Below are 12,424 nucleotides of genomic sequence, written 5' to 3'. Positions count from 1 at the left end.
GGGTAGTAACGAGAGGGTCTTTCCTGCCCGTGCGCGCGCTAGGGGGCGCGCGCGAGCAGGAAAGAAATGCCGTCTTGCGACGGCAACCTGCGGATGCGGGTCTGCCGTCCGTCCGTTTTTTTCTTAACGGCCGGACGGCAAGAGGTTAATGATCAGAAAGAAAAAATAATAACAAAATAAAATAGTAGAAATAAATCCATTGTAAAATATTGATGTTTAATCAATCACTGGATGCATTAAACTATCAATTGAGCAATAAAAAAGGCAACTATCTCCATTGTTGACTGGTGTTTTTCCTTTTTTTAAATTTTGGCTGTAATTTACACCATTGAGATTTCCTGATCATAATATTAGATTATTTCCCATTAGAAAAATGTATTAAGCAATTCATGGTCACACACTAAGGAAGCCTGGAAATGCAGTAATGCCACCCACAGAGCTACCTGCCACCCGCAAATCTGTAGCTCCTGAAAAGTACAAGCTGGCGTTGTTTGTAATGCCATCACTCTGCTCCTCCAGTGCATAAACTCTGATAAATGAAGGTGGTTGTGACCTAGAGATGGCAAATCAAGCTATGAAAATGAAATGGGAGGTAAGCTCTAAGTTTGTTAACATGGTCATGTACAAATATATATTTTTTTCAAAACTGAACCTGAGAATAGTGATGAATGCATGAATATCTTACCTTATACTGATACTGAATACTTTTCTTTTCTTACTATTCATTTCAATTTTATTTATACCATACTTGCTTTTGAGATGATCAGGAATCAGTACAACATCGTGTATATATCAAAGGAAAACTTAACACTCTAGAATAAAGAAACAAGATCTTGCATCATCTGTTGCAGTAGCCTGCCTTGGATTTCCAGAGCTAATTAAAGAGATATATAGAAAAATGTATTTGAGCACTGCAGCAGTTTATATGAATAACTCACCTCCTCCCTAACCTCTACCTGTACTCTTGCCTAATGATTTAGGCAAGAGTATTGCCTAAATCAACAAGCCAACAAGCTTGAAACAGGAAATGCAGAAATATGCCTGATATTTTAATTTTAACCTGCACTGAATAAATATGTAGGCTTCCATTGCTCATCTCCGTCTGAAAATATAAATTGCATGACTTAAAAATTTGCTTTGTATGTTCCTTTTTTATACCTAGATCAGTAACTCAAAATGTTTTTCAAATTATAGCACGTAAAACACTTTACCACTTCCTTTTTAATTTTTGTGCACAGCAGAAAGCTGAAGAAAAAAATCTGTCTATAAAACAAGCAAAAAAGACAGAAGTGTGAGAAAAAGAGAGGGAGGCAGTTAAAAATATAGAAACTTGAAAAAGATGGGAAACAAGTTATTTAACACCCTAAAGCCTGCAATCTGTTAGACATGTGAGCTGGTTCTTGGTTCGGTTCGCTTCATTTAGTTTTGGATTTTTTTTTTTTTTTATAGTTTTTCAGGATTTAGGCCCGAAAGTCAACTCGCTTTGGGATTGGATTCAGATTAAATGGATGAGTTAAATTATATTTACAAACAAATTTTCGTTGCAGCAAAGTTACAATAAAAAAGTGATATTTTTCTTTTAAACTTTTGACAGTTCATAGAAACAATAGAAAACGCATACAGCCCCCTCCCACTTCAGGTCTTTAGGTCTGGTAGGAATGGTAGGAATTTTAAGGGGACCACCATGGCAAAAAAAGTGTGGTGTCCCGCCAAAAACCCCATAGCAGACCCTTGATCCATGCTGCAGCCTGGAAGAGCAGGAAAGGGGGTGAACGTGTGCCCCCCTCCTGCACCATACCAGGCCACATGCCCTCAACAAGGGGAAGGTACTTTTCCAGGGAGGGACCCCCTGTCAAAGCAGCTTGTCCCCATGTCAATGAAGAGAATGGCCTCTTCCCCACAACCCTGACCCGGGTGGCCGTAGGGGTCTGTGACCATGGGGGCTTATCTGAATCTGAGTGCCCCGTTTCATAAAAGGGGCACGCAGATGCTGCCACGCCCGTGATTGAGCAAGGGGTAGTTGTTACCGCTACTCATACACCAATACAGTAAAATTGTAAATTAACACAGCACACTGTAAAAAAAAGTCTGTAAAACAAAACCCACAACACAAGTTTTTGACAAGTCTTTTATTAACAAAAACCCCCATAAAAAATGTCCAACGATGTAATCCCAAGATCAGTCACATCGTCCACCAATGTAGATCCACATCAATCACGATGGACAACGCCCGCCGACACGACCATTCCCAATGAAATTTTGATGCAAAACCACAGCTCTGACCCAAATGTCTACAAAGGGGCAGAGTGATTTGTGACATCATGAGACTTGTCCCTTACCTTTGTTGACATTAGGGAGCTGTTATGACAGCTATGCTCCCCAGTGTCAACAAAGGGGAGGAAAAAGTCATGTGTCAACACGGCTCGCTCTTTGTTGACATTCAGGTCAGAGCTGTCAGTTTGTCAGGTTCAATCATGTCAGAGGGCATCAGGTATTTTTTCATTTGGCGGCCATCATCCCTCGTGATTGACATAGATCTACATTGCTAGATGATGTCCTTGACATTTGGATAACATCAACATTTTTGGGGAATTTTTTTAAATAAAGGAATTGTCAATAACTGTATTGGGGTTTTTTTCAATAAAGAACTTTGCATCCAAAATGTGGGTTCCCTCGTGATTGACATAGATCTACATTGCTAGATGATGTCCTTGACATTTGGATAACATCGACATTTTTGGGGAATTTTTTTAAATAAAGGAATTGTCAAGAACTGTATTAGGGTTTTTTTCAATAAAGAACTTTGCATCCAAAATGTGGGTTATCAAACATGAGGATACGTTCGGATTCCTTATTTTTTCATTCCTAATATGCTAAAATTCATCCAAATTTAAATACAGAACAAAACAAATTTTACATGTCTACAATCTGTAGATAATCTAAGTTCTATTTTAGAACTAGGACCTGGCACCTGTTTGCAGTCTTAGTTCTGAAACCATACTGTCACTGATGGCTTCCAATGTACACTAACAAAAAGTAAGCAACCAGAGTGGTTCAAATTCATATGCCAACCATGATAACAGATAATAGTGATTACATGATGTTTGGTTTATTGCAGAGAGCGCTAGGGGTTGATTTACTAAAGGCAAATAAGCTGTTCACTTTGCAAGTGGATTTGCACATTGCAGGGGACGTTTCCCTTAGCTTGGTGAATGTGGTAACATTTCCCTTTGCAAAGAATACCCAATCCAGTGCAAGGAAAATGAAAAATTTATTTTTATTTGCACATGATGGGGCAATGAAAGTGAGCAGAGTTTCACCTCATTCACTTTCCCTGTAAAGTGCAAATTCCATTGGAAAGTGAACCGCCTAGTTTCCTTTAGTAAATTAACCCTATTGAGTTATTATAAAGGTAAAAGTTGCATTCTTATGCTGCTATGTTTGGTCTGGGCATCTTGGCTTTAATGACCTCAGGTCATGAAGGGGTTGATACAAGTTGCCAACTACAAAATTAAAAAGAAGACAAATTATCCAACCATTATAGTAACTCCTATTGTTATAACTCCTCTTATACCAGAAGCAACTAGAAATAGAAAACTGCTTCATATGACAAACTTGACAACATCTGCTTGCCCTTAGACACAACTGAGAATGAAAATCAAGTATGTAATTGCCAATCCTTTTTCCATGTCATGTTATTTTCAGCAAAACACAGCCAAAGCATGTTTTTCAACACAGCCCAAAAGGCAAAAGTAGGCTCAAGATCAAAAGAAAAAAACTTTACATATAAATAAATACTTTTTAATTAATATTTAACCTTGAAAGAAACATTAGTTATGTGGATACTGTAGAAACACACATCTGAGGACAGGTTCCATTTATCTTTCTTGTATTTACTGGAGACCTCACACTATTGCAACAGCATTGTGATTCTGATGCTGCCCTGTAAAGCATTTTTAAATACACGCTTGCTTTTTTAAATTCCTAACCTTTGTCTTTATATTGAAGTTAAGTCTAGCCACAACATTCTGTTACACACTTTTACTTCATGATGTATAGTTCTTTATGTATGGTTTGTCTCTTGCGATTCATCTTCACCTTTTTAATGAATTTTCTGTCTGTATTTTTTCTGGTTTGGGAATTCATTGCTTATAAATTTTCAAATCTATGTTTAAAAGCAGAGCCTTTGGGACTGGATGTTCTCTTGCTGTTGTTGATTTTTCTCTGAGGTGCTAAATTAGGCACAGAAAATTCTTTGTGATAATTTATTGTTGCCTGCTCATTAGAATGACAGTTTGCTTTTGTTACATTGTATTATGTTTCATGTGTTCATTGTTGCAAAGATAGTGCTAATTTCCATGAAATTCACTTTTGTAATTTTTTTGGAAACATTTCTTGAATGGATTATATTGAATGTAATCAAGCTGATTATTCAAATAGTTTTAACACAGGAATATATTAACCATCTGTTAACTTTATTTTTTATGTTTAACATTAATAATTATTAACATGAGTGAAACATTTATACATTAACACTCCAGGGCTACCTCCTTCCCTGTTTTTCCCTTTGATACCAATTGTAGCAATCCGTTATATCATCATAAAAAATTAACATACCACAGGTTTGTAGGGAAGCCAACCTTATAAACCTGACACACTAATCTTCTATTTATACACAAATAGGGAGCCATGGGCAGAATAAGGTTTGGCCCTTCATCTAAAAAGCATGCATATGATATTTGTTGCACAGTACTTCACTATAAGATTTAAATTAAGAACAACTGATGAACAGAAAATCCTCCTGAAATAATAGCAGGTGTACTTCTATACATTAAAGGTCCAATCCACAAAAAATTGATAATTAAGATTTAGGTAGTGCCTGGAGTCTTGTGGTCATCCTCAGGCATCATATACTGTATGTTTTGTATATTAATATAAGAAAGCGTGCTCTTCCTATTCATATGCACTCTGGAGGTTTGTATTTTTGTCATCTTTACATGTTTTAGTCCCTCCTATTGCATTAGTCATAATATAAAATAGCATATACTGTAGTTGTTAGAAAAGTTCCACTGACTTGGTGCTAGTGATAGCTTAAAATCTTCCAAATGCAGAGAAGTATATTTTCCCACATGATAGGCAGCTCCTCAAAATAATTGGGAAATCACTCAGTACATGTAATGAAACACAAGGCACAGACTGCCATACTCTTTGGAAGAACTGTTTATTTAAACACTAGAAAAACAAGTGAATGAATACTCACACAGGTACAATGAAAGATGCTTTGCCACATACAAAGCTACCAAGGAAGCTGTAGTTCCAGTAACTACATTGTTGGCTTTGATGATTTGGACGTGAATTGGGCATGCCCCAGAAATGTGTCAGCCTAACCACACATGGCCATCACCAGGAAAGAGACACCAGAGCATGGGATGGAAGCGGCTCTAAATTACATGGAACGGGGCGGTTCCTGGAACTACACCTGTAGTGGTTTCCTTGGCTGCTGTGTATGCGGCAAAGAATCTTTCATTGTGCCTTTGTGAGTATCCAATCACTTTTATTTATAGTGTTAAATAAACAGTTCTTCACATAAGTATGGTGCTCTGTGCCTTGTGATTCATATTATAAAATTTTAAAAAAACAGAGAGAGTAGGACTTGCCAGATATCTCAGCAAATAAGTCTCCGGGAATTATTAGAACATTTCAGATGTTTTAAATTTCTAGTCTCTGAAATATTAGGTTTGGGTGGACTGATCTTTTCATTTTTTAAGTACAATTACTCTGGAACTTAACTTTGCATTTTTGGAAATAAGACTAATTAATAGAGCCAAATAAATAAATCCAAACAGACTAAGCCAGGTCATCTTCTATATCTTCCTCCACGGGATGTTCATTCTGATCATGGGATAACTCTTTCACAGTTAATTCTTAGAAGTAAAAGTCTTGCTCTGCAGTAATGATACTGAATATATAATTACATAGTTAAATAGCAGGTAAGGTTGAATAAAGACACAGGTCCATCGAGTTCAATCTATGCGGTTTTGGGAGGGTGTGTTTGAGTTATTAAGATTACCTGTATATCTTGTTCACTGAGAAAAGTATCTAGACAATTCTTGAATGATTCCATACTCTCAGCTGAAACCACTGTCTGTGGAAGGGAGTTCCCCAATTTTACAGCTCTCACAGTAAAGAATCCCCTTCGCTGTTTAAGATGAAACCTTTTCTCTTCAAGTTTCAAATTGTGGCCTCTTGTCTTCTTGAGTGAACTAACTATATCCAGTATATTACTGATTATCCCATCGTCATTAAACAATTTGTACATTAATATCATGCCCCCTCTTAGTCTCCTTTTTTTTTAAAGTGAACAAGTTTAATTCATGCAGTATTTCCTCATAGTTTATGTCCTCTAGCCACTTTATTAGCTTTGTCACCATTATTTGGACTTTTTCCAGCTCAAGGGCATCCTTTCTGTGAATCGGTGACCAGAACCAAACCGCATACTCAGGATTTTGCTGAACCAATTTTTTATATGGGGAGAATTATGGATTTGTCTTTAGAGTACATTCCCTTTTTTATGCATGATAGTCCTATTTTTCTGTATTTACTGCTGCCTGGCATTGCTGTTATGAAGGAGGCTGTTCACTAGGACTCCAAAAATCTTTTTTCACCTCTGATTCCCCCAGTGGGATACCCAGTTGTGAGAGTCTTTGCATGTGTATTTTTAATTGCAAAATGTATAACTTCAAACTTCTCAATATTAAACCTCATCTGCTATGCTGTTGCCCACCCTCTATTTTATCCAGGTCTTCCTGTAAAATGTCATCTGTCAAGTTTATTGCCCTACAAATTTTGGTATCATCAGCAAAAACGCAATTATTGTTGTTAATACCAGTCCCAATATCATTGATAAACAGGTTGAATAGCAATGGCCACAAGACGGAACCCTGGGACACGCCACTGCCAAACAAGGACCATTCAGAAAATGAGCCATTTATTGATACTCTCTGGACACATTCAATTAGCCAGTTCTCTAACCAAATACACACCATATCATCAATGAACAAAGATTGAAGCTAGTAAACTATACGGTATGAGGTACTGCATCGAATGCTTTTGCAAAATCAATATACACTATGTCCACCTCCATCTAGGTTGTGCCTCATAGAACACTAATAGGTTGGTTTGACAGAAATGGTCTTTCCTGAAACCATGTTGGTTGTCACTTATGATAACATGCCCATAAGCATATTCTTGGATATGGTCCTTTCACATACCCTCAAATAACTTTATATCATCAATGTTAAGCTGACCGGTCTATAATTTCCAGGTATGCATCTCAAATATATTTTAAATATTAGTACAAGAGTTGCTTTATGTCAATCAATCAGTATGAAGGCCTTAACAATTAGAAACAATGGCCTCTCTATAATCATGCTCTTTTTAAGTATCCATGGGTGCAAATTATTTGGTCCTGGGAATTTATTCACATTAAGTTTTTATAGTCCGTGGTGAACCCTATCTTCCATGAACCACAGTGGTATTTTCTTCACAGTGCTACACAGATTTTTGTTGTGTACATTAAAATCATTGTTTTCCCAAGTAAATACTATGGAGAAGAATGCATTTAATACTTTAGCCATCTCCCTGTCATTTGTTATCAACCTCCAATTATCATCTTTTATTGGAACCACCTGTTTCTTTCTTTTTTCTACCTTTTTGTTGTTTATGTATTGGAATAATTGTTTGGGGTTTTTATGATTGACTGACTGACTTACACCATATATACCTATATAGTGTATGTTCTTAATGATAGATACATGAAGGCAATATTGTTGTTTACATTGTCATTTTACATAATACTAATGTAAAATTATATAAACTGTTAGATTTAATAATAAAAGAATATTGACTATAAATTAGTATAGTTTTCCTTTAACGCTGGACAGAGCAGTTTATTGACCTCTTGAGTCATTTCTGCGTGACCATGACCTGCACTAGCCATACATTTTATCAAGGGATTCAGCTCATTAGTGTCATCCAATAGTGAAATTTAAATTATTAGTTTTGGGTGGACATATTCTTTAACTGCATTGATAGCCTATAGATGCATTAAAATAAACAGGGTGTTGAAATTACATACATTTTCACAGTCCGCCACAGCTTCATATGTGTTTCATGAAGTTTTCATAACATTACATACCTTTCTTACAGTTATGACACCGTCTTGTGTTGCTCTCTCTGTTGTTGTTTCAAATATGCCCATTTCATCTCCATCTGTTATTCTATAACGAACTTCAGCATTTCTGCCAATATCAGCATCCACTGCTTTTATATGACCAACGGTAGTCCCAACTGGAGATGATTCTGAGACACTAAGATGGTAAGTATCTGCAGTGAAAAGTATAAAGGTCATTGTTGATATAAAATTGTATCAGTAGGGCATAATTGTAATTTTGCTAACATCATTTAGGACATTTATGTCACTAATGGATGTTCTAATTAAATATTACTTACAAAATGTCAAAATAAAGGTTTCTTGGCAGTATTTCAAGGCTTTTTAACTTTAAATGTCGCCTATGACATCATAAGCATAAAAAAGAATACTTTAATTGATTACCATTGCAAATTCTACACATAAATGTATAAAAATATGTTAGCCTTTGTATGCAATAATGGACATAATAAAAGCTGTATTTTTTAACATATTTAAATGTAAAAAGTAACCTTTTTTGATTGGGGAGCTCACAATATTGTGAAAAGTAGGCAAGACCACTAGCCCCTTCACCCAACATGAGTAAAAAGGGAGTAAAACACAATTGCACTGACATTACCAAAAAAGTCAATGTGTTCTAAGATTGGACAAGGGACAGTGCTGTCACAATCCACCCCACATCCAATCAAGAACCAACTTGTATTCATTGGTAAATATACTAGGCATTCTCTGAATGGTCACTGTGCTGATCAAGTGCCCTCCAGTGTTTTCAGAGCAGATAGTGCTAAGCCACTTAGCTTAGCACCATTATAGGACCTAGAAGATCACTGTAAAGCACTGTAGTAGCTCTCACTACTACAGTGCTTTACAGGATCCCTGTGGGCTGCTCAAGAATGTCATATGCATTAGGCCAAGCTGGACCAATGTATGGACAGTTTACATACAAAGTTATACCTGGAGTTTAGCGTTAACGTTTTCAATAAAAGGGATATGCTTTAATTTTATGTAGACATTAAGCCCTCAGTTATTGCTAACTAAAGCAATTGCGACTTTAATGTTTTTCTAGTGCCTGGGAAAAGTAACATAAATGTGCTATCTGTGCTGATAAAATTTTTAGAGGGTTATTCACTAAGTTGCCAAATGTAGCCAAATGAATAACTGAGCCGAAGTTAACTGAGGCGAAGGACGTTCAGCTATTCACTTCGACTCAGTACAGCTGATTTCAGCCGTACATCCGCTGCCTTCTGCTGCCTTTGGTCAGCGAACATGCTCTGTTTAACTCAGCCATTTGAACATCTGGATTTGCTGAGCCGAAGCTCTGGCAGCTCACTTGCTGCCGCTCGCCCCTATTCTCATAGGGGCTGAACGGCAGTAAGTGAATAGCCGAATGCCGCAGAGCAGCTGTATTCAGCTTGGCTATTCTGCTCGCTACCTCTGAGGTAGCAAGCAAAATAGAAAACATTTAAACAAAAATTTTTTTTTAAATGATTTAAATAAATGTAAAAAAAAGAAAAGAATAAAAAATATTCTAAAGAAAATAAAAAAAAACTGTGTGGGGTCCCCTCCCAAAACAATACCAGACCCTTTAGGTCTGGTAGGAATTTTAGGAGGGACCCCAAGTTACAAATAAAGGAAAGTGCGTTGGGTTCCCCCCAAAGTCATACCAGGCCCTTAAGGTTTGGTAGGAATCTTAAGGAGGAACCCCACCCCCCAAAATTGAAAAAACATGGGGTCCCCCCTAAAATTCCATACAAGACCCTTGATCCGAGCATAGGCCTGACAGGGCAGGAAAGGGGGAATGAGCGAGCACCCCCATCCCTGCCATACCAGGTCACATGTCCTCAGCACTGGGAGGGCATGTGGCCTGGTATGCCCAGCCACCCAGCTGTTGTCATTTGTGTGGAGAACGGTCGGCTTTGGCCAACCTTTCTCCCCGCTTCAGCTGTCGCTACGGCTCAGCCGAGCTGAAGCATATGCGCTAGGCTTGGCTGAGACACTCATCTGCCTACAGCTGCTATACAGGCTATTGTGAATAACCGGTACATCAGCAGTTCATTTCGACTAAACCAAATGGCTCCAGTTGCTGAAGCGAGCCGAAGGATAGATCCTTCAGCAGGTAAGTGAATAACCCTCTTAATGTTAACTTCTTCACCACATGGTAATATTTCTCCACACACTAAAGGTTTTTGCAACAGTACCAGTACCGTTACTATTTTTCTTCTTCAAAGTCACTTGCTCTCAACAATAAACTTAGGTAATAATTCCACAACTAGAAAATGAGTGGTGACACTTACTTAATATGTAATAGGCAACAGGTATAAAAAAGGAATGAGATCTGAGAATACAGCAACAATACATACAGTTTAAAGCATCACTTTTGATTTAGCACTTAAAATCTACTATAAACAAGTAACAAAATGCTAAATATATATACTAGGGACTCAATATTAGTTGAAGTCTGAAAAATTGTTACAAAAATATAATAGAAAATATCTATACCACCATAAACTAAACTGGCACCTGTATCAAATTGCTACAGTGCAGAAACTGTTAACTACTAGAAAAGACATAAAAATGCATTTCAGAAAGGAACACATAGGATAAATAACATATTAATGCACTTTAGGTTGTCCAATAAGTGTTGCAAATGCATGCATATGATGTTGGTAGCCAGTTATATCATGTAACCTATGACTTTGTATGGAATAAAGGTAATAGCAAGGATTTGCAGATAAGTATGCTTGAGATAAATTAAAACGAGATATATTCAGTGAAGAGTCTTAATGGTATCATACAGAAATGCCAATCATGAAGATTAAAGAGTTACAGCTGCATATAATGCAATAGGAAAAAGCTATCAATGTCTCCTGCTCAAAAGTATACTGAAGATATCCCAAAGTCACCACACAGTCTTTACCAGGTAAATTGTCAGCAAAAATAAACATGTGCGGACATACATTGCTGTCTGTATAAGTTTCCAAATGTGTCTCTTAATGGTGTATTCCTTATAATACACTGGACAAAGGCGGAGTATTAAAACTTCTCAAATGTATATATGTATATGTCAACTATATGATGACTGCTGCTTACTCTGTATTTTTGATTTCTTTCTATTATTTATTTTCTTTTTCGTTACTTATTATTGTCCTTTATCCTGGTTATTTGCTTTGCCTGCACCAAAGCTTTTTTTGTCACAAAATTTTGAAAAATTTTCAATAAAAACCTATTGAATTAAAACTTCTCAAATGTCAGTCATTATATAGGTGATGAATCCCTACGTCCTATGGTCCGGTGCGTCTTATGGACCGCAAAATACGGTATGTGTTTGATAGAGTTCACAGTCCTTCATGGGAAATACTTTGTTGTAGTATGAATAGACTGATACAAAGTTTAATCCACAGTCAGCAAGATTCAAAACCACTGTATATTGTACACAACGCTGAATTAGCATCCATGAAAAGGTCACAGATGTGTGTCAAGCCTGATTACCTGATGTATGAGTACCACAGGCAGTGTCCAAAATAATGAAGTTCATTCAGCAATCATTAGGTTTGCAGCAAGCATGTGCCACTGTATGTACATGGCACAACCAGCTTCCACACCTGAACCAACTGTGTATAACATTTGACAGAAAGTGTGATGGAACTAAAAATGAATGTCACAAGATAACACCCTTCATTCTTCCCTTTCAAGGTTTTTTTTACAAGGATTAATATTTATTGGTGTTACATTGCATGTATCAACATACAGAATACGATGTCTCTCTGCCCAGCCTTGATTGGGCAGTGAAGGAACAGTAGCACTCCAATGAGTTAATTTCTGTGCTCTCTTGCCTACTATCAGCATACTCCCTGTATTATACTGACTACACCATATTATCCAGTAGAATCTAACTGGTTGACACTACTAGTCCTCTATCTTCCAATGTGCCCAGTAACATTATGCAAGGGGTTACAACAACTCAATATAAATAATTAAAATGCTTAAACCACTTAATATTTTAATGAATTCTTAATTGACATTTTATTTTATGTCTGTGTGTATCTCAGATTCACATGTCTTAAATTAAAAAAAAAAAAAGAAGAAAAGCCATCAATGTATAACAGTGGAGCTTTTGAGATGAATTTCTATTCCTTCATCCCTATTTTGTTCCTAATTTTTTAGAAAGGAACATTTTGAAGCCATTTCATTTCTTAAAAGTGTACTTTGAAAATA

General features: G+C 36.7%; 1 protein-coding gene across 1 annotated transcript in view; it reads right to left on the bottom strand.

Annotated features, from left to right (window-relative positions):
• LOC108794476 (cadherin-10) overlaps positions 1–12,424 on the bottom strand; it is a gene marked incomplete at its 5' end in the record, with an annotated part of 115,712 nt that overhangs the window by 87,605 nt on the left and 15,683 nt on the right. The window contains one exon of the mRNA XM_018565523.1: positions 8,198–8,385. Within this exon, the coding sequence (XP_018421025.1) occupies positions 8,198–8,385 (188 nt within the window). The remainder of the gene's footprint in view (positions 1–8,197; positions 8,386–12,424) is intronic.

This window comes from Nanorana parkeri, unplaced genomic scaffold (assembly GCF_000935625.1).
Source record: "Nanorana parkeri isolate BGI_ZX_2015 unplaced genomic scaffold, ASM93562v1 scaffold855, whole genome shotgun sequence".
NCBI classification, from domain to species: Eukaryota; Metazoa; Chordata; class Amphibia; order Anura; family Dicroglossidae; genus Nanorana; species Nanorana parkeri.
Note: the sequence above shows the minus strand (reverse complement) of the source record. Positions and strands in the feature narration are given on the sequence as shown.